Here is a 24,718-nt window from a genome sequence, read left to right as displayed (position 1 = left end):
AACTTGTTTAAAAAACTATATTTTATATATATCCAGTATATGAAGTAATTGATTGAAATTGATTTGATTTTTTTACCTGGTATTTTTTATATAGAATAATTAAATAAAACATTCAGCATATGAACAGAGATACAAGAATAAATTTATAACTTATAACCAAGTTGTAATAAAATAAGCATATACACACTTCCTATGGTTGAATGTTTTCAATAATTATTAAAATTTCTAAAAATTTGACACTTTATATTGCTGTATTTCACATTAATAGTTTTTTTTTTTTTTTTTTTTTTTTTTTTTTTTTTTTTTTTTTTTTTTTTACTATTTAGACATTTGAAGGTAACCTGACTACTAAACCTATCAATGGTGCCATCTTCATTTTCAATCCCAGAACCGGTCAGTTATTTCTAAAAATTATCCACACATCGGTATGGGCTGGTCAGAAACGTCTTGGACAGGTAAGCAATTTTTTTTTTTTTAAATTTCATATATATATTTTTGCCCTTCCCACATCTGATAATTAACATGAAATATAAGTGTGTGTGTGTGTGTGTGTGTGTGTGTGTGTGTGTGTGTGTGTGTGTGTGTGTGTGTGTGTGTGTGTGTGTGTGTGTGTGTGTCAACCTATATATATGAGGGTGGTCTCAAAAGTTCTTAGCCTAACAATGAAAAAAAAAAAATTGTAATTTCAAAATAATTTTTATTTTTCAACATAATCTAATTAGGGGTGGGAGTAACAGTGGGAGTTGAAATGTGAACCATTTCAACTGAGTGTCGTCTTCAGAGCCTATGGGAAAAGTGTCTGCTTAGTTTTTTTGTCTTGGGTGTAGACCAATAAAAAAACAACACAGATATAACTAATCTACAATTAAAAGACAGATACGATTCTTCATGTATCTCTGTCTTTAAAACAGTATCCTAAAAATTGAGTAAAAAGCCAATGACATCATAAAAAAAAGGGGGCTACTCCTAAAGAAAAATAGGCAAAATCTCTTTTATTCACCTCTTTTATTCTACTATATATATATATATATATACACTCGTTTTTTGAGTAATAATAGCCAATGTATTTAAAATAAGGGACACTCCTAAACAAAAACAGGCTATAATAGCCGTAATTATAATAATAGTGTTTAAGAGGAGTAGCATGGGAATTTTTCCAGAAACTATGCCTAAATTATTTGTGAATATTTTAAATAATGAAGAGGCTATTATTGTGAATTGTTAAGTTTTCTTGTGTACCACAGTTATACAGAAAACCTGATTCTCATAAGAACCTACTGATTGAAATGTGCTTTTTTTTTTTTTTTGGCTAAGAGAAATTGTGGAAGGAAAGCTTGGAGAAGAACAAGCTAGATTCATCTAAATGGAGGTTGTCATGATCAGATTTCTGCTCCAAGAAAATAGTCGAGAAATCATGGTAATATAACAAGGACCTGATTCTAAATCTTATAGATATGGAAAATACATTGCCAAGAGAAAAGCTATTCAAGCAATGCAATTATCTGGTGTAAATGGGACATTATATCAAGCAATACATTGTCTATATTTGAGTCATAAGTCAGCAGTTAAATTGAAGCAGGTACAGAAAAAGGGTTTGATGTTAAATCAGATTCGAGACAAGGGTGCATTAACTCCATATATGGTAATATGATCCATTTAGATGATGAATAATATCTATATGGATCATATTATGAAGGAAAGTGGCATTAAACCTGATATCAAAATTGGTGACCATACCAAGATGTTAATCTTGGCTCTTTATGCAGATGATGTTATACTCTGAATAAATTGAATTCGGGACTAAATTGAGTATTTGCTGTAATAAATTTTGTATAAAAAATCAGGAATGAAAACAGGCAGAAACACTGAAAACATCAACTGCATCCTAAATAGAGAACATGTAGAACAAGGTTCTATAAGCTCTCCATAGCTGAAAACATTTCAGCTATTTAGACACAATTAATGAAGATAGAAAATGAAATTTGGAAATAGACAGTAGAATTAGCTGAGGTAATATGTTAGGAAGTTAACTGAATAAATTTGTATGGAAGAAGAGAGAAATGTGTCATACACTAAACTTGCTATACAAGATAGTGTTCCAACCAATTTAAATATACGGATCTGAGAGCTAGGTTAGAAATAAAATACTTCATCAAAAGCTGAAGACCAGATATGACAATTCTGAGAAAGATTAAGAAGTGAACAGGTAGTATCAGTGGCAGTGTTTATATTAAAAATAAGGATATTAGGAAAGAACTTGACATTGTTAGCATTCAGGAATGTGTTAACATCTATTCCCAACTCTGCCTTCCACAAATATTACAACCCGCAGCTGTTCAAGCAAAATGTGAACAGACACACATGGCACTAGTGTGCTATAGGATTTGTAGCCTTTCGTGTGTGTGGACCAGATTTAAAAAAAAATTATAATAAAAAACAGCTAGTCTCAGATGGTATGTTCACTTAAACCTAATGTTGACAGGAAAGATTAGCAAAATGATTGTTCTCTGTCAGGATGTCAGGAAATGACCCTGAGGAAGACCAAGATCTAGTTGGATTAATACAGTAAGAAGTGCCTTAGAAGAAAGAAACATAAAATCTGATAATATTGGAGTCTTGACAGATAACAAATTAATTTTGGAGCAAAATTGTTGATGGGAACTTAGTTATGACATGAAAAAGTTACATAATTATTATCAGAATATCCTGTATGCTCCATGAGAGTACATATCAGGAATTTTGTGATAATGATGATTATTCCATATAAAGTTATTCATTTGATTTCAACCATACCATTGCTAATTCTGTTGTTCTATTTCCTTATTTAATTTACCATCCTCATTATAACATGCCTATATAGCTGATATGTTTTACTTGCTTTGCAGATTCTTTATTCAGTTAATGTTTGATATAAAAAATCATTGCTAATTTTAATAGCAAAATTATGAGAGCGGTTATTCAATTTAATTATTGAATCCTACAGACTTGTACCATATTTGTTAGGATTGTAATATCATCTGCATAAAGGGCCAAGATTAACACCTGTAATTTTGATATAGGTTTAATGTCACTTTCTTCACAATGTAATCTATATTGATATTCAATGAATAACAGTGGAGATGATGTGCGCCCATCTCTCATACCTGGTTTAATACCATATTCACTCCTGTACCTCATTCATTTCTAACTGCAGACTTATTACTCAAATATAGACCACATGTTACTTGATATTATTATTATTAAGAGAGACCTCTAGGGAGTCAGTCTCATCAAGGGAGACCATATACTACACACACCAGCTATCATAGTTATTCTTGAATTCATTTACACTGCTTGCACATGCCTCACCCAATAGCAATCCATTCCAATCATGCAACACCCTCTGAGAGAAAAATCTAGTCCTCACCCCTTCTAAGCGGCTTTCATTCTCAGCTTAAAAGGATGCCCTCTTATCCTTTCCCCACCCTCTATAAATTGAAAAATTCCATCAATTGAAATTCTGTATGGCCCTTTCAGAAGTTTGTAAGTCTCAATCGTATCTCCACACTTTCTCCTGTTTGCTAGTATCTAGAGTCTACAAATTCTCAATCCCTTCATAATCAGTATTCCACAATCCTCATATCATTTTTTATGTAATCTCCTTTGTACTCTCTCTAATATAATATCAGAATCACAACGAAGACCAGACCTGCGCATATATTACAAGTGAGGTCTTATCAAGGCCTTGTAAAGAGGCAAAATAACATCCTTATCTTTACATGCAAACATTTGTTTCAGTATTGTAATTATCTTTTGAGTTGTATTTTCAATCTTTCCCATATGAATCCTGAATTACAACTTCCTATTAACACTCCAAGAATTCTAGCCTCATCAGTTTCTTCTAGCCTAATCCCACCAATATAATATGACATTGGATATCTAATCATGCCGAAGTGAAGGACTTTACATTTACTGATATCCATTTTCCCATGCCCATATTTCCATCCTATTCAAATCATTCTGCAAGTACTGCATATCAGCACCATTCCTGATTACCCTATCTTTGCATCATCAGCAATTAGCTTATGTTGCCTGTCAAATCCTTCCCAATATCATTAATGTACAGATTAAATAACAGTGGACCAAGGACTGATCCTTGTGGTACACCACTTGTTACCTTAAACATTGCAGACTCACATCCTCCATATACCACTTTTTGATATCTGTCAGTCAGCCATCCTCTTATCCATGCTAATATTCTATAATCCAAACCCATATTCCCCAATTTATGCAAGTCTACCATGCTGTATTCTGTCAAAAGCCGTAGCAAAATCCAAAAGTACAGGGTGGCCATAAAATAACTGTCCCTCTTTGGAGGCATCTGTAGCTAAAACCAATGAACGATATGAGACCAAATTTTATATTGAGACTTTTGAAGGTATGGGGAGATGATTTCCGCAAAAAAAAGATTTAGTACCAAAAGTCGCCAATAGGGGAAATTTTGGTGCTGGCAGAGCCAAAAACAAGCAGATAATTACATTAAAGGTTGATAAAATGGAATAATAACATTTCGACAGTGTAAGCGACAGCCGTGTCACTCATTCTTCGCTTTAGTGCGAAGGTCATGTGCTTATCATAATCTGCGGTAGTTAGTGCTTGCACATGACTGAACGTATACAGATAGAAGCGAAGCATTTCCCTTAAGATTTTCCAGACTGTACCATAAGCCATATCAAGTTTGCGAGCTATGTCACGAGCACTTGGACTAGTATTGGTCCCTGTGTCGTCGAACACCAAAGTTGCAAGGTTTGTTACCTCTTCTTGCACTGCTTTCTTCCTCTGCCAGGTCTAACTCCTAGTGATCCAGTTTCTTCAAACTTCTTAATCATAGCTCTCAGTGCTACAGCTGATGTAGGACCTGTACAGAGGTAGCCTTCTATTCCATTCTAAATTCCCGAAAGGCCGCTATGGCATTGCATTGTTTAAGGTAAAACAACTTAACAAGCATGCTGAGGCAAGGTAGGATGCATATTGAGCACAATTCATCAGTCATTCCAATAACTGCCTGAATGTTCCCAATCCCTTTTTAAGTGGAATTGGTGGTGCTGCTGTGATGTATGCACAATAAAATTTGCATAATCCCTTTTACCTCCATTTACTGCAAATATTTGACTGCTTTCAGCTCTGCAAGTGCCAAAATTTCCCCTATCGGCGGCTTTTGGTACGAAATCTTTTTTTCATGAAACTCATCTCCCCATGCCTTCAAAAGTCTCAATATAAAATGTGGTCTCATTCTGTGTATTAGTTTTAGCTACAGATACCTCCAAAGAGGGATAGTTAATTTATGGCCACCCTGTATCATGGTGTATCCATTCCCCTTGTCTAGTTCAATGGCAACATTGTTATAGAATGTGAACAAGTTGCTAAAACATGACATTCCCTTAGTAAACCCATGTTGCGCATTGCAAAGTAGAGATTCACTGTCAACCCATTTCTGAATGCGAGTCCTAACCAATTTTTCCAAAATCTTCACCATCACTCTTGAGATAGTAATTGGTCGATAGTTGGATACGTCGGTCTTTGCACCACCCTTGTGCAATGGAATTACCATCCATTCCTTTCATTCCTGCATAATCTTCCCTGTTCTGAGACTCATATTAAACAGCCTGGTCAAAGGAATGGGCAATTCAACTGAGCACTCTTTTAGCACACATGCTGATATCCCATCAGTCCCTATTACTGAATTCTTATTCGGTTTGTGCAGCAGTGCTAATACCTCATCCTTATACACCTGCGTTTCTTCATCAAGTGAAGAGGTAACAGTGAGCTCAATGTTGTGTACAGCAGGTTGATCGCTTTTAACAAAATGGGCACTCGTTAACTGAACAATCTCTTCTGCATCTGTAACCCTCATGCCATCAGGATTAAGAAGAGTTATTCTTTCATACTTGCAGCATATCGATATGCTGCAAGTATGAAAGAATTTTTTTTACTTGCAGCATATCGATAGAATTCTTGTGGGTTGTCTTTAGTACACAGAGCCAGTTTCTTTTCATACTCAGGCTTAGCTTTCCTTACAACAGTTGTGACTATTCTAGCCTGCTGTTTGTAACGTTTATAGCGGTTGTCATCCTCATGCACACGGTATTCCTTCCACATTGTCCTTTTCTTACGAATCTCTTGCTTAATAAGATTACACATCCATTTGACTCCTACTTTATTTATTCTTCAAACTCTCAGGACACATCTGATATCGCATTCAAGTGTTGTTTAAATGCTTCCCATGCACAGTCGATATTCTTTTCATCCAGCAACCAATCCCATTCCACTGAACTCAGTATACTCCTCAGCTGGTCATAATTTCCTGCTTTGTGGTTCAGCATGTAACCTTTTCTGAATGGAACATTCATAAACTTAGTCATTTCCCAAGTGAGTACTGCATGATCACTGTCACCAGCTGGAGGCAGAATAGTTAAATCTTTAACTGAAATGCCCTCTGACACTATAATCAAATCTAATACTCTCTGCCCTCAGTTCCTTCTGTCACATGCTGCTTGAGGAAGTTGTCCTGCAACAGCTCAACAAATGCATTTTTATTCTTCTCATGAAATTCTACTGCTACCCAATCAATATTTGGATAATTAAAGTTCCCATTATGATTACTCATCTTTTTCATGCTCATCTTTTCTATTTGGTGATGCATTTCTTCATCACTAGCAACCTATCCACCAGGCTGTAACAACACCTCACTATGTAATTAGTCTTGTTAGATTTCACCTCACACCAGATGGCTTCAAACTCACTGCCACATAATGAAATATTGTTAGTAGTAGCAGGGCAGATGCTATGCTGGATGCCACCCGCCTGCAAAGCTGAAATGGGTGCCCTCAAACAAATGGTGATATTTATTTATTTATTTTTATTTTTGCCATAATCATGTGGAAAGAATTTAGAAGAAAGAAATTAAATTACACATTTGTTCTTGAAAACATTTTATTAATTAAAATTTAAGTTTCCTAGTTTTGATATTAATGAAATTATCTATATATATAATAATATAGTAATTATGTATTAATTGATATATTCTACTTATCAACAATAACCAGAGCAAATGTAACTGAATTTTATTGTTTTCATTTCAACATAGAAACCATCCCAGTGAAACAGGCCATTATAGTTGTCAATCCTACACCTGGTTAGAATTGTTAGAATTACTTACATTGGCGACATGATGATTTCACAGAGTTCTGCATGCTCTGCACTGGTTGAACTGAGCCAAACGACTACTAGTGCTTCAGCAGAATGAGACTCTAAGTTCTGTAGAAAATACATTACGGGATAGGGTCGTTGCATTCTCTCTTAACCGAGCGAAGCAGTGCACTTGCTGCCTAAGAAGGCGCGTTCATGACAATCTTAGTCGGAGAAAATCTGATCTATTTTTATGCAGAATATGTAAATTTGCAGCAATTATATTGACTTACCTAATTATTATTACTTAATTCATTTACAAAAATTTAAAGAAAGAATGAAACTTCATACTAACACTTCGAAACGGCACCCACCTTGTAGTGGCATCTGCCTGCATTGCAGGCCCGCTTCCGCCGGCCCTGAATAGTAGTACTACAATCATAGGTCTCAACTCTAACCAGATTCAAGTCATCTGATATCATTAGCAGCATGCTCCTCCTCTGCTATCCTCTCTATCCTTCTTAACAATACTGTACCCTTGACACCCGATACCAGTTAGCAGGTCTGATTCTGATAGCCTGGTCTCACTAATACCTATAATCTGAGGTCGCAACATATTGACTAAGGCAACAAACTCTATCCCTTTGTTACTGATACTCCTAGCATTCATATACAGACATAATAATCTACTGTTTGTTCTTTTGTATTGTCTTGTCTGCAGTGTGCCTGACACAGTTGGACAAATTGCAGATCTCTATTATTCTCTAATGCCTTACGTGTGTAGACATCTTTGCACACATATGATGGTTCTGAACCGGACGAACACAAACCTGAACTCGTTCTCTCCTCGTCAACATTTTTGTGACAAAGCCCATTCCTGTCATTAACCCAGTTATATAACATTGTTTGCTCTTACACTCACATTCACACCATTCCTCCCTTTATAATTTTAGTTTCCCTGACTCTCTGTGTTAGGTCTCATACCAGTTATTAGTTTTTCTAGACTCCTGATACCAAACGCATTCAGGTGTAGGCCGTCCCTCTTATACATATCCCATCTTCCATCAAGCTCACTCCACACATCGAATCATTTGCCATCATGGCCCTTCTTCTTAATTCATTTTTATCATAACGAGGTAAAATACTAATGATTTTCACTTTCTCACTCTTCACTCTCGTCTCTTCCAACAACCCTTTCATGTCATCTCTCATACTGAACTTATCGCCAGTTAAATCGTTCTTACCTACTACTATGATTTTGTTTACTTTTCTTTTCTGCTTTTAAATTGCTTCCTTTTATATTCTTAATTTTCGCTCCAGGAAAACTTGATGTTATAACTCGCTCATCTATAACGTTTTATTATAGAGTCACCATACTAAATAACTTCTTTCTTTTTACTAACATCACTTACCTGATTTCCGTTATTTCCTGACTTACCTGTTTCCTTGCTTTGTTGTTTCTTATTTTCTTGTTTAATTTTCTTTTTCTCCCTCTGTTCATTTAAACGCCTCTCAACTTTTGGCAATTCCCACGTTGTCTCTCTGATGATCTGCTTCAACTTCGCAATTTTGGAGGTTAGTTCATTTTCCTTAACCTCCTCAATAACCTCGTGAGCAGGGCTAACCTTGTTCTTGCCTGCGGTGCTTTTTTTAGCATTTCATTTCTTGCCCTTTTTTGGCGCCATTTCAAACGTATATTAAATATTGAAATATCTAATAAAAATATGTGATAAAATACCAAATACACCGAACAACACTAAAATATACACTAGTATACTACAAAACACTAATTTTCTAAGTGGAAAACATAAAAACAATAGTCAATATGTTGTCCCATTTATACGATATAATTATAGCGGTTTAAAACTGTCTTTCTGTTGGTATTATTTGCTTTTTTTGGGGAGTGGGGATCTACAGAATTTAGAGACACGTCTTTGTTATATTCCCATGATTTCAAGAATTCATTTTTTAAAGTTAAGATCTGATCTTATTCATCTCTATTTGACCTGAATCTAGGTTGCTCTTCTCCTAGCTTCCATTTCTACAATTCTTCTTAGCCTTCTTTCAAGTATTATGAAACAGAAATTATTTCAACACAGAAATTCTTCTGTAATTCTCACATTGTTTTATTTCTTTCTTTTTTCTTTTTTTTTTTAAGACTGGTTCTATGAGAGTTCTAGTCCAATCACCTGGAATTCAATCATGAGAAATACTTATAAAACTTTTATACCTCTGGATTCAATCTGTTCACTTCACTAATTTTTCTCAGAACTCTCGTATCTATGGTCTCTAGTCTTTGATCAGGTTCTTTATTTCTACTCCAACTCTTGAATTCATTACTTGAAAGTAGCTTGATGTGGTCTTGTATACTACTTGTTTAGTATTTTGGCTAATTTTTTTCTCACTTTTTGCACATAAAATTATTCATTCAACTTCCTGCCATACCAGCCTTTCTATCCTGCTGTCTATTTCTATATTTAATTTCCCATCTTTACTAAAATTTGTGTGTAAATAACCGAAGTGTTATTACTTGTTCTATGGATTCTACATTGAGAATGCAGCTGAAGTTTACCATGTGCCTACCAATTTTTTTAGTTTCTTCTTATTGCTGATTTTCATGCCAAAATTGTAATGTAATTTAGTTTGAGAGCCTTAGAGATGTGCACTAGATTTGTTCAGTAGCACATCATCTGCATAAACCATAGAACTAAGTTTGATTATCTTTGATTCTGATAATCAGTTTAATGGCACATTTCTTTCAAATGTGATCCAAATAGATAATGAATAAAAGTGGATATGGTTGCTCTGTATTAATGTTCAAATTTTCTCTATATAGCTGTTTTCTTTCTGCCCTGTTACCTCAGTTTCTGAACTTTTTGTTGTAAAGTGAAAATCTTAATCTAACAACTGCTATTTTTCATGACTACAGCTTGTTCTTCTCCAAGTTGCTTTTCCACAATTTTTCTGAGTTACTTCTCAAGTACAAGGGTGGTCTGAAAAGTTCTCAGCCTAACAATGAAAAAACGAATTTATAATTTCAAAATTATTTTTATTTTTCAACATACTCTCCCTTAAGACTAGCACGTTTATTCCAGCGATGCTCCAGCACCATTATCCCATCCCTGTAGTGGTTCTCAGTAAGATCTGCAAAATACCCCTCTACAGCTGCAATCACCTCTTGATTCGAAGGAAAATGCTGCCCAGCGAGGAAGAGTTTTAGTTTTGGGAAGAGATAGAAGTCAGAGAGAGCCAAATCTGGGGATTAGGGTGGATGTTCCAACAATTCATAGTGTAGATCCCTTAATTTTCCCATTGCCAAAATACCTTTGTGGGCAGGTGCATTGTCCTGATGAAAGATGATTTTTTTTCTTCTGCAAACCAGGTCTTTTCTCATGAATTTTTTCGTCTAGTCTGGTTAAAAGATCAGAATAATATTCCCCAGTTATTGTTTTATCCTTTTCAAGATAATTAATAAACAAAATGCCTTAAGCATCCAAAAAAACCAATGCCACAACCTTTTCTGCTGATGGAACCAACTTTGTCTTCTTTGGTGCTAAACAACCAGCTTCTGTCCACTGTGTTGACTGCTGTTTGGATTCTGGTGTGTAATGGTGAATCCAGTCTCATCCATAGTAATAAATCAATGTACAAAATCAGTTTTATTCTTGTTAAAATGCTCCAAGCACTGTTCAGAGATTTTCGTGCAAGTGCGTTTTTGATCTGCTGTGAGCAAGTGCGGCACCCATCTTGCACAAAGCTTTTCATTTGCAATTCTTCATGCAAAATACATCCTACACATTCTTTTGAAATGCCTATAGTCTCAGCAATTTCATGCACTTTGACTCGCCTGTCATCCAATATCATATTGTGCATTTGATCAATGATTTCTGGTCGTTACACTTTTTGGACGTCCTTCACATGGATTATCTTTAAGGTTGTACAGCCATGTTTAAACTTAGCAGCCTATTTCTTAATTGTCAAAAAGGAAGGAGAAGAGTGCCCATAAACTTTTATGAACTTCAAATGAATTTCTTTTGGCATTAAACCTTCTTTTACAAAGAATTTAAAACCATACAATGCTCAATTTTATCCATTTCAAGGGATGCAGATAGCTGTATTTTTTTTTGCTTCAGACAGCTGTATAAAACAAACTACTTGATAGAATGGCCTTGAAATTTCACATGAATGCTTATGACGTACCAACTTAGAAAAAAAAAAATCTTGCCGATAGTATTGCTATCTATGGTCGAGGACGAGAATTTTTCAGACCACCCTTGTATGCTTGAGTAAATCTTATCTGGAACTCTCAATAGGAAACTCCTCTGTAATTTTCACATTCTTTTTTCTTTTTATAGATGGAAGCTAGGAAAGCTCTATTCCAATCATCTGAAATTTGATCTTCTGACTAAGCATCTGAATTATGCATTTATAGGTTTTTAAAACTTTCAGACTTTTGATGGCTTTCTACTTCAAGTATTGATATGTGATCTGAATGTTCCTCTTGAATGTTTTCTATCACTGTGCTGTCACTGCTTGTTGTCTCTAGCAATCTTTCAGGGTAATTACTGCAGATATCTAGAATATCTTTAGTTCTCATGTCACCTTTGTCAACTGATTCCTTGTACAATACTTTTACTCCATTTCTAAGCTTTTTCAATGACCTATAGAATGACAAATCATTCTATTTATTTTCTATTTATTTATTCTATTAATCATTCTATTTATTTATTTTCTTTGTTATTTAGTGTTTTTTTCCTCATTTATCTTATACTCAAAAGTTTTTATTCATTTATTTTTTATTAACTCTTGAATATTAAATAACTATAAATAACTTTTATTTGCAGCTAGCTAAATGGAAGACTGCAGAAGAAGTTGCAGCTTTAATTCGCTCACTTCCTGTAGAAGAACAGCCAAAACAAATCATTGTTACGAGAAAAGGAATGCTTGATCCTTTGGAGGTAGGATTAATTATAATGAATTTGATTTTGGAATGCAGTAATTACTTATGCATTTGAATATAATACTCATAGTATTATATTCAAATATATTGGAATTTTGAATATAATTTTCATAGAAGATAATACTGTAATTGCAATAAGATACAAAAATGTATATTCTGGCAGCTTTGAAAAAAATAAAATCATTTTTAATTTAGCCACTTGTCTTTAGCTTTCCTGCATTCATTATTTATCATTTGACTGAGTATGTATTTTATACTGTTGTGTATTTTTCTTTTTGTCTTTTATTCATTAATTCTAATATTGATTCTAAATTTTGACCATCTTTTTTCAATTTCTCCTGTGTTGCTAAGTATATTGTCTTCTGTTTTATATCCTACATTATCTAATTTTTCCTCATTTATGAGCTAAACACCATTATGTTGTCAGGTATATTCAGAGCTGTCAAGTTTTTCAGTATGATTGTTTTTAGATTTTTTTTATTTTTTATTAGTGTAATCTTTAAAGTAGGCACGTTATGTTCTAAATTTATATCAGCACCTGGGTATGTTTTGATGGTTGCATTATTTTTGTATTTATTATTTGTCATTATAAAATCTATTTGATTTCTTATAGAGTTATCAGGGTTTGCCCAAGTATATAGTCTGTGCTTTGGATGTTGAAAAAAGTATTTGTTATATGTTGGTTTTGAATGCAGAAGTGTATCAAATCTTTCACCTCTTTCATTTCTTTCACCCAATCCAAACTTTCCAACAACCGAATTTTCTTCCCCTTCTCCAACCTTTACATTCAAGTCACCCATCACTATGAGGATTTCATTTGATTTAACATATTCTATAGATTTTTGTATGCTGTTATAAAATTTCATCATCATTGTGAGTCATCGTAGGAGTGTAAAGCTGAATAATTATGATGATAAAAGGCTTTGCAACTACTTTAATAAGAATGATTCTTTCATTTAGGTGTCACAGCCCTATTACAGATTTAAAGATGCCTTTCTTGTACATGAAACCCACTCCATATTCTTGCTTCCCTCTGCCAGAATATACACATAAAAAGCCATATTTATTTAGTTTTTCTAAGTTAGGCCTTCTGGTTTCACTAATTCCCATCACATCAACTTTAATCTTTTCATTTCCTGTATAAGGTTGTCCAAATTCCCTAGTTTATATAATGTTCTCACATTCCAAGTTCCAATTTTCAAAACTGTTTCTTGTTTTCAAATGAGAAATATCAGAGATGCCGACCTTCCTTTTGGATTTAAATTGACTTCATCATGGAGTGCATTTGCAGTGCTCATTTTACTCATAGTTTCAGTGTCTTTTTCCTTGTAATTATTTACAGCTTGGGATGTTGCAGAGGTTCCAACTTCCAGAGCATAGCTTGTGAGATATTTCTGCTTCTCCATGGTTCAACTATAGGATAATAATGTGGTGAGGCCCCAATCTCTTTGATGCCTGCAATAACCAGTGTGCCAGTTGCTTCACATTGCTGTTGATATATGACTTCTTTTGCCAATGATGAAACAGATGTCGTTGCACTCCAAACATCTTTGCCATCAAGGTTCTCTGTAAGCCTTCGTTGCTACTATATTGGCCCTAGGCACACGAAGTCCCCACCGTGCTTCACCTTACAAAGCAATCCTCTACTTTATGCTGCTTCTACCCTTCATGACGTGGATGCTGGGTTGGGCTTTGGAGAGTGACCCTGGATTAGGAGCTTATAATATAGAGGATCCTGATATAGATGGTACCTAGTCACTGGATTTGTTGTCCAATCAATGGCGCATGAATATCAGCATCTCAATTCCCCTCATCCATAGTATGTAGTTGATATAGTTTTCAACCTGACTATAAAAAAAATGCTTTTAACTGACATCTCTTCAACAAGAGCACGGCCACCTAACCTCCAATTTTTAGCAAATTCTATGCAGTCAGTAGTGTTTTAAAATGACTTACATATTTTCACTTTAACAGATATATAGTTAACTGTTCACATCAGATATGATGGTGAAAAGAATAGATTGCTGCCGAGCATAAAATTACTCCAGAGAATATATTAATGCTGTGGAGTTTTTCAGTGATTTGCTATAGTTATAATTGGCTGTATGTATGATATATATAAATAAATTGCATAAATATATGCATATAATGTTTTATATTATTTGAAAATGTGACCATAACTAGTAATTGTTTTAGGTACACTTGTTGGACTTCCCAAATATTGTCATAAAGGGTAGTGAATTACAGCTACCATTCCAGGCTTGTCTAAAAGTTGAAAAATTTGGAGATCTCATACTGAAAGCTACCGAACCTCAAATGGTTCTTTTCAATCTCTATGATGATTGGTTGAAGACTATTTCATCCTATACAGTAAGTGTTTTCTGCTTATAGGTAATAAAGAAAGAGATTTTTTTAGTATGTAATTTAAATGATTAGACTAGTAAGAAAAATACATTTGAAATTTTACTGGATCTAATAACAAATAATTTCATTTCCTTTATAACATTAAAGTGGATACTTATTAAGTTATATCATCTAATAAATAAATAAATACTATACCACTATCCACACACATGGTACTGATATTCTCCTCCAGGTCTGGTGACCTTTTATGTGTGAGTCAGATATATATAAAAAAGTAAATAGATTTATTAGATTAAAAAAAACATCTGGAAAGACTAAATTCCGTTAATTTTAGGGACTAATAGTGTATGCATGACTAATTTTTAAATGGGATCTTGGTGCTCTAAAGGATTTTTTTCTTCTTTACAGTTAAACTCAGTCACCTGTCACTGTCAAATAACTTGCCTTCCTAAATAATTAATGCTTTGTTAATATGATTAATCCTATCTGTATAGTTTGCTCTATCATTTGTGTGGATTCTTTGGTCAGTTTTGACTATTTTGCAGGATGAAAAATCTCAGTTTAGGGAAAAAAGCCCCAATTAGTGAATGAACTAGAACTATAGAGACTGCTCTAAAAAAGATACAATATGAAATAAAGAAATTAAATGTAAAACATACAAAAAAAAAAAAAAAAAGGAGAAGAGGCATTAATTGCATGAGCTTCATAGAAGCTAAATTCAGCATTAAAAAATAAAGGAAACATATGAAAGCAGCAATATGCTTCTTTCAACAGGCAGTTAAATGGATTGAAATTTAAATATTTGGTCTCAAACAAACTGAAAAATAATGTTTCAGGATATGACATTTATGAAATAATATTATAATTTTAATTACAGTATTTTATAAAATAAGTCTGGTTCATAGATACAGTAGCCCATTCACTATAGTAAACTACTAGAAGTTCTGGCTAATAAGTACAGTGCTGTGTTAGAGAAATTCGTTATAGATCATCCATTTTAACAATTCTTGTGGTTCCTAGGAGATTGCTATAGTGAGGGTCTACTCTATATGATTCTCATATAGCAACAATATCAAGTTAAGTGCAATTTTGGATAAAATATAACTCACTTATTTATGTCTGTTATTTTGTTAATGTCATCAACTAAACTATACTGATTTCATAGATAAATGCACTTTTTAAGATTTTAAACAAGTGAAAAGATGAAACTGTTACTGGAAGTAAATGCAAACACCTCCAAGAACGATCTGTGATATGGGAAACGTGTGCTTGGAAATGCAATTTATGAAATTTTATGTAATTATTTGATATTCCTAGTTTTTTAAAGGAAAGCATTTAGACCATTATGCTTTTGTATTTGTAATAGGTAAATTTTGTTTTGTAAATTTACCTTCTGTAATAGGTAAATTAAATATAGAAATAGACAACAGAATCGGCAAAGCTGGTATGGTGGGAAGTCAATTGAATAAATTCATATGGAATAAGAGAGAAATTAGCCAGAACACTAAATTAGCTGTATACAAGACAGTGTTCAAACTTATGGATTTGAGAGCTGGGTCAGAAGTAAAACACTTGACCAAAGACTAGAGACCGCAGATATGAGAGTCCTGAGAAAGATTAGAGGCGTGAACAGATTGCATCAATGGCAATATCATATTAATAACGAGGATATTAGGAAAGAACTTGATATTGTCAGCATCCAGGAATGCGTTAGCAGAGCTAATCTCAGGTGGTATGGTCACTTAAACAGAATGGGCGAGAAAGATTAGCAAAACAATTCTTCTCTGCCAGGTTGGCAGCAAAACGACCCAGAGGAAGACCAAGATATTGGTTGATGGATACAGTACAAAGTGCCTTGGATGATAGAAATATAATATCTGATAATGTTGGAGTCTTGACAAGTAACAGACTGATTTGGAGGAAAATTGTAGATAGGAAGTTAGTAATGATGTAGTTTTTTCATGTAGTACTATCATATCCTGTACACCCCTTGAGGATACATGGCAGGAATTTGATGATGATGTATTCCAAAAATTCCAATTTAAACATTGCAAGATTTTTTCCATTGCCCTGTAATGGAAAAATTTTGCTGCTTTTTGGAGTAAATTACATTTTAAAGGCATTATAATAAATTTAGAAAATTTTTTCTTGGTGATGAAAGTTGATTAAAATTATTGTATTTACAAATGTTAATTTCTAATGTTTACTACTCCCCCTCTCCCCCCCAGAATTGTGCTTTATGCATTCTGTAAAAGTTTCCTTTCATTCTTAGAGGAAATAGTTATTGTGCAAACACCGTTTTTCTGTGCAATTTACTCTCTACTTCCATTCCTGCTAATGGTGTATGCATCAGTATTTTCTCTCTGCTTTGCTGAAGGTCTCCATAGCTTAGTCAGTGTTGACTAAGCTATGGAAGTCAGCACTTTGGTTGGAAAGCCCTAGGTTTGAACACAATCTTGATTACAATAAACCTTTATGAGGGCTTTTCAAAAGGAGGTTAGCCAGTCTCATATGGAGGTGTAGGGTTTCCCTCCCAGAAACTCGGGCTTTTCATCCCACCAAATTTTTTTGGTGAGATGAAATGGTTTAAGGAGAATATTGACAGAATATATACACTGCTCCTGACCCCTGCTCACATGCAGCATTTATTTGCTATAGGCCCTTCTGCCTCTCATTAATTTGCAAAGCTGATATGGTAGGAAGTCAGCTGAATAAATTTATATGCCATAAGAGGGATTAGTCAAAATGCTAACAGGTGAGGACTTGGATTGGCTTTCCAGACTGAACATTGACCTGTAGCTTTTCTGTATTTCTTTTGCCATAAGAATAAATAAATAAATACAACACAGGTTGTGTTGTATTGGCATTTGAAAACTTACTTCCTCCATATGACTTCCATTGGTAGAGATCAGTGAGTTCAAATAGATAAATTGATTAACTTTATCTATGCTAATAAGCAGTCCTGAAGTATTTTCCGATATAACTCCTATCTAGAATCATCAACTCTTTGTTTTATTGACATTAATCTTGAGTCTGTACGCCAATCTATGCCATTCATTCTGTGCTTTCAAGGGGTTTGTTTATGATTCGTGCCATTTTTATTTTTTGTTATTAGTACTGTGTTATCAGCATATCTTAACTTCTTGGGCTGCCTGCCAGTATGTCTCTATTCCAGTCATCCAGAGATATCTTGATCTCTTCATCATAGTATTGCCAGGTGTGACATTCACTGATGGGAGAATGGAGGTTGATGAATTGGAGGTGCTTTGAATATTGTAGAACCTTAATGCATTAAGGTTCTATGATTAAGCTGTTTAATTTAAATCTGAGTACTCAGAAAGTGCTAATGAAGTGGTAAGAGGACACAATACTCTACTGTATAAAGGAGGGCCCAAGACAGAAGTAACAAATAAGGGGCAACATGGTTTTGTGAAAAGTATATTTTGCTTTAGTAATTTGCCTGCTTGTTATAATTGACAGTCAAGTTGGATAAAGGTTACTCACTGATATTGCTGGAATTTGGATTAGAGAGTGGCTGATGGACACATATTAAAGAGTGGTTTATGGATAAGTTGAGTCCAGAAAAAGGCAGATAACTAAGGTTGTATTACAGGACTCAGTACTAGGTTCTCTGTTGTTTAATTTGTATATCACTAATATAGGAAAAGATTTGACAGAAATAGTCAGTTGTTTGCTGACGATGCTAAACTGGGAAGGGATGTAGAGATCTGCAGGACAACTTAAATAAACTAGCACTATGGACAAAAGTAAATGGCTGCCAGTTTAATCTGGCCAAGTGTAAGGTTATGCACTTTAGCAAGGGATCACAAGCTCTGTACTATATTGATGGAAATGAATTGCAAGAAACTGATGAGACCAGGAAATTGAAGTTGAGATGGCATATTGCAAAGGTAGCCAAACCAGCCCATCAGATTACTTGATTGAAGAACATATTGACAAGTAGGGATTAGGCACTTATTGTTCCCCTTTCTAAAGCTTTAATAAGGCTACATTTGGACTACCACTTGTAGATCTGGTCATCTGGATTCAGTAGGAATGGAAGAAGTGGTAGAGAAGATGCAAAGCTGAGTAACAAAGATTTTGCAGGTCTGTGAAATGTTCCCTATGAGAATAGATTGAAGGTGTGTGGGCTTCAGAAACTAGTCGATAGGCAAAAAACGAAACATGATAGAAACATGTTATTCAAGAGGTTTTATAGGATTGACACTGGCAGGCAGGAAGAGAAGGAGGGATCACCATGGAAATTGTGTAAGAGTATGGTTAGCAAGAATGTCAGGACCAGATATTTTACTTGGAGGGTGGTGAATTATGTGAATAATGGGTCTCCTGCAAATGATTCATCTGACCCCATGAAGATACCTGTATAATAATAATAATGATAAAATGGGTGATGTATAGCTAAACCATAACTGTCAGATGATGTATTCAGTCAGTATTGATCAGGGAAAGGAAGAAGAAAATTTATAGCATTCAGTACTAATCACACTCTCATTGACTATGTCATTCTTGATAGTGATATGAAGACTGGTTTAGGACACTGTATACAGGGGATTTCAAATGGGAAATGATCATTTACTTTTAAACAGGATAAAAATGAAGCCATGCAGTGGATTGGAAACTGGGCACTTTCTCTTTGCTGGAGGTTCTAAAAAGAAATAGTTGAGCAACTTTCAGAAGTGAAGTGTAGACTCAAATATACAAATATTTAATCAGTCATCATAAAATTTCTGACGTGTACCCTCAAGGGATGGATGTACAGGATATGATAGTACTACATGAAAAACTTTCATCACCACTAACTTCCTATCTATAATTTTCCCCCAAATCAATCTGTTACCTGTCAAGACTCCAACATTATCAGATCTTATATTTCTACATTTTAAGGCACCTTTTTTACTGTATCTCCACCTATATCGTGATCTTCCTCCTCTGAGTCTTTATCCTGCCAACCTGGCAGAGAACACTTGTTTTGCTAATCTTCTCTCTGTTATTCTGTTTAAGTGACCACACCACCTGAGATTAGCACTGCTAACATTTCTGGATACTAACAATGTCTTTCTTGATATCCTCATTTTTAATAAGATATTGCCATTGATGCCATCTGTTCATGCCCGTAATCTTTCTCAGGACTCATATCTGCAATCTCTAGTCTTTGGTCAAGTGTTGTATACAACTAATTTAGCTTTGATTAATTTCTCTTTTATTCCATATAAATTTATTCAGTTGACTTTCTACCATACCATCTTTGTTGATTCTGTTGTCTATTTCCATATTTGATTACCATCTTGACTAAGTAACTAAAATGTTTTGTTATCCATTCAGGATGCAGTTGATATTTTCAATGTTTCTGCCTATTTTCATTGTCTTTGCCTTCTTATTGCTGACCTTATACAATAACTATTACAACAGTTATTCAATTTAGTCAGGGTATCTTGCAGACTTGTAGCAGATTTATTTAGAAGTATAACATCATCTGCATAAAGTAAAGAACTGAGATTAATATTTCCAATTTTGATATCAGGTTTAATACCACTTTCCTTCATAATGTGATCCATATAGATAATGAATAACAGAGGGAATAATGTACATCCTTGTAACGTACATCCTAAGTATTGCTTGATAATGCTCCGTTGTCACCATACAACTGTAGTGTTTTGAATAGCTTCTCTCTTGGCACATTGTCATATGCCTTTTCGAGATCAACAAAACTTAAATACAGATCTTTGTTATATTCCCATGATTTCTGAATTATTTGTTGTAAAGTTAAAATCTGATCCTGACAGCCTCTATTTGGCCTGAATCCAGCTTGCTTTTCACTAAGCTTCCCTTCCACAATCCTTCTCAACCATTTCTCAGGTATACTTGCATAAATCTTACAAGGAACTCAGTAGAGAAATACCTCTGTAATTCTCACATTCAGTTTTATTTTCCTTTTTGTATATGGATGGAAAATGTTCAAAGAATGAAAACAGAAAGATTACCAAAACAAGCCTTAAAGTACAAGCCATTAGGAAAAAGAAAACCAGGACGTCCTCTTAAACGATTTAACGATGACTTCTAAAGCCGAAACATGCCATGCTAGGCCTAAATGCTTGATATTCATGATGATGATGTATATGGATATTATGAGAACTCACTCCAATCATCTGGAATTCATCCTTCTGTTCAGGCCTTCTGAACTATGCAAGTGTGGCCACTGTTAAGACTTTTATACCTCCATACTTGAGCATTTCTGGTCGAATATCATCTATTCCTGGTGCCTTTACACATTTCAGGCTTTTGATGGCTTTATCTACTTCAAGAATGAATATGTATTCCTGATTGCATGCCTATTGAGTGTTTTTTACCACTGTGCTGTCATCGATACTTGTTTCATTTAGCAATTTTTCAAAGTAATTACTCCAATACATCAAGGATATTTTTTTCTGCAGATTTCATTTCACATTTATCATCTCTAATTTCTTTTAAAGCACTCTTTCCTCCATTTTTGAGATTTTTCAACAACCTCGAGAATATCTTGCCACCGCTTTGATGTTTATTTTCTATGTTCTTACCAAAGTCTTCCCATTACTTTTATTTAGCTAGTTTTATATAGTGTTTAGCTTTTTTACACTTGTCTCTGTATTCTCTAAGAGCACAAACTGACTGACTTCACCAGGAACTTTCAATATGCTATCTTTTCCTTCACTGCCTCTTTAACTTCCTGTCTACACCATAGAGTTCTAATTTTTCTATTCTTGTAGACAACCTCACCACATGCTTCTCTGGCTGAATTAATCAATGTTTTCTTCAGGATTTTCTACTTAATCTCCAAGGTTTGTTTCCTGTTATCAAATTCTTTCATTTTTTCTTGAATAATGTTTGTGTATTTTAGTCTACGGTCCACATCTTAGAGCTGCTGAACTTTTATTTGCTTTAAAATTTTTCTACATGTTCTGCTTTTCAGAAATTTCATTTTATCCTGCTCAAGACTAAATGGTGATCACTTTCGATTTCAAATCCTCTGTACACTGGTGTCCTTCTCCAGTGAGAAAAGATCACTATGAACAATAACATAGTCAATGAGACTTTCCTTATTCCTTGCCTGTTCTCTCCATGTGAATTTGGACACATTTTTATGTTGGAACATGGTTTTAGTGATAAGCACTTCATGTGCTGACTAGAAATCCAACTGGTATTTCTTGAAAGTTTTCCAAAATATTTTTGTATGTCTGACAATCATTGCCTACTCTGCTATTTAGATCCCCAACAAGGACCAACTTTTCCTTTTTCATTGTGTCAGTTTCTTTCTCTAAAGCCTGAAAAAATTCCTCCTCTTCTACCTTAGTAAAACCTTCTGCAGGACTATAGGCACAAATAAGTTTCATTGTCCATTTCCCCATCCTGATAGTTGCCCACATCACTACTTGATATTGCCTGCCATTCAAGGAAATTAGCCTCATATTTAGTGTTGAATACTATAGCTACTCCTTCTTTTTCTTGATTATCATTGCCTGAATATAGCATTTTGTATTTCTTGATCAGAAAGATCTCACCAGTTTTTGTGTTTTTTGTTCCAGTCACCCCTATTATGTCGGTATGGTACTTATTCAATTCCTCATCTAGTTCCATTTCTTTGCCATTCAAGCTTCTTATGTTGATAGTACTGATCTTGAACTCTGGTAATGTTCAGTTGGGGTGTGTTTTAGGATTTGTTCCAGTAGCTGACTTTCGCTGTTTGCCCTGGTTCCCTGGCAAAAATAATGGAGCCTTCTTTAACTAGGCAATGCCCCAGTCGGCATGAAATTCTATCATGTTGTACCAGCATTTTATATTTTGGTTTAAGCCAATAAGAATACAGTTTGGAGAGCTGAATCCCAAATTGCCAACCCATCCTTGTTCATTCATTACCCAGGTTGATACCTAACAAGGTACACCATGAGAGGATTTGACAATATGTCAGAAGTCCAGGTCAGTTCTCCACATTCATTTGAAGGCTATGTGGAGCTCTCCTCTCAGTTATATAGCTTTGACCCTTAAGCACCCCCCCCCCATATACAAATAGTTTTCAAGAAAAAATCACTTTCATAAAACAAGAACCAAATCTGGGAAACTTACTGAATCAATCAATGAAATATTGATTGATGCAGCCTGGGTTGCATGCAGTGATGGGAAAATCCAAATTGAGTGGTGGATCCAAGAAGACATTCTTTCAAAAAGAAAATGATATATCTTAAGTTCCCGGGAAGTAAGTCATTAGATGCTCTGAGAAAATATAGAGAAAATTGTAAGAAAGCTAAGTCAGGTAACTAAACACAAATCATGGGAGATCTTAAGTCAGAATACAAAAGTAAATATCATGATGGTGACAAAATGTTGTGGATCCTCTTGAAACAATCTTAAAAATAGAGGACAGAGACAATCATAGAATTAATGAGATGATAAAGGTGACATAAAATCAGAAGATAAGGAAATTCTTGATGTCTGCAGTAGTTATTTCTCTGAAAATTTGTTAAATTAGATAAGCAATGAAAGACCAGTGATTAAAAAAAAAAATACAGAATTATGCATACTGAATTATGCAAGGAGGTGGATTTCATCTTCTGAAAAGTCAAATTCTGGGTGATTGGATAGATCTCTCATAGTATTTGTCTTTAAAAAAGAAAACAAAACAAGAATTATAGAAGAATTTACCTACTGAGTATTTTTGATAATATTTATGTAAACATAAGAAAAATTATGGAAGAAAAACATGGGAAACCACAACAGCTGAATTGTCATATAAGGTCAAGATCAAATTCTCACTTCTTGAAGAGTGAGAGAGAGAATTGAGTAATCCTGAGAGATCTGTAAAAGCACATGACAGGGTTTTAGAAAGTTCACTTGGTTACAAAGTAAATTATATTTAACAAGAAATTATATTCTTGTTTAATCCTCTATCCACATTTAAGTGAAGAAAGTTTGAACTCAAAATTTCTTCAAGTTGTTGTCTTCATATCAGGTATCTATCCTGCAATGCAAAGAACACTTCCTTTCATAGATGTGTACATTACTATGCATTAAGGGAAGTCAGTATGCTCAGACCATGTTCAAACTTGTTGAGTTCTCATCGGTGGGGGCCAGACCCATAAAGATACTAAAGCTGAATTAATGCAGAAGTCATATATTTTCCATATACAAGTAGTCAAAAGGTGTATTGTGTATTTCTTAAATAATTAAAGTACAATATTCATTGTTTTAATTACCTATAAATATTTTGTTATGATGTATGTATGTTTTGTAAAATATTGATAATGTAAAAGTGGTCGACACAGTGTATAAGGAAATATTCAGAGCATTACAGCATTATGTAATTGATTAAGGTAACTTACATTGTTAGCATCGTAGCAGAGCAGTTAAATTTTCTTAGTGTGTTGAGGAGTTCTAGGTGCATAGCTCCAAGAAAATACTGAAGAGAAGTGTGAATAATAATATTTCAGTGAGGTTTTTGGAAGATATATACCTCTGAACAAAGACACATGTAGATATCTCCAAACTTACAGAAAAGAACCTGGTTATGAACGATGCAACCTGTATGACATCATATATTTGTTTGGTTAATAGCAGAGAATGCTAAAAAAAAATAACTGGAGACCTGAGAGAGAAAAGGATAGTGTAGAATGAATAGTAGAGAGAGAGAAGAAAATTTGAAGTTATGTAATAATATGGAGCCAGAATTTCCATAAATTTAAAGAATAAAATTGAGGTTTTATTTAAGAAGTACATGAACATTGTCTGTTAATGGCAACTGATATATGCTGATATTTTCAAGGTTCTTAGAGGGATTTGTTCAGGTGGAATAAAAGAACAGGTGATAATTCCTATTGTCATTGGTGATTTGAACAGAAAAAACTCATATGTACTTCCATTATGTTTTGCAAGAACTCACATTCTTCATTTTCAATGGAAGCACTGTTTGTTTGAATATTCTCAAATACTGGAAGGTAGGACTATTTTGTTTCCTCAGTTAAATTCTCCAGTCTCATATTGAAAGTGGAATGGATGACTACTAATGAACTTTGAACTGAGAATGCAATATAGGCCTTTGATATAACTTACCTGATGTGCCGAATCTACTCAGAGAACTATCTGTTGAAGTGCAACGGATGGATTGATCTTGGTCTATATTTTTGTTATTGTGAATTAAATTTTTACTTCAGCTCACTGAAATTGAACCACTTCAAGTAC

At 34.3% G+C, this 24,718-nt stretch overlaps 1 protein-coding gene across 1 annotated transcript in view; it reads left to right on the top strand.

Annotated features, from left to right (window-relative positions):
• The window catches only part of Prp8 (pre-mRNA processing factor 8), a 411,861-nt gene that overhangs the window by 327,115 nt on the left and 60,028 nt on the right, over positions 1-24,718 (top strand). The window contains exons 33-35 of the mRNA XM_090407427.1: positions 327-455; positions 12,012-12,125; positions 14,324-14,497. Coding sequence (XP_090263553.1) covers positions 327-455; positions 12,012-12,125; positions 14,324-14,497 — 417 coding nt within the window. The remainder of the gene's footprint in view (positions 1-326; positions 456-12,011; positions 12,126-14,323; positions 14,498-24,718) is intronic.

This window comes from Typopeltis vanoorti, chromosome 17, assembly GCF_054136105.1.
Source record: "Typopeltis vanoorti isolate ZY-2024b chromosome 17, IOZ_Tvanoo_1.0, whole genome shotgun sequence".
NCBI lineage: Eukaryota > Metazoa > Arthropoda > Arachnida > Uropygi > Thelyphonidae > Typopeltis > Typopeltis vanoorti.
Note: the sequence above shows the minus strand (reverse complement) of the source record. Positions and strands in the feature narration are given on the sequence as shown.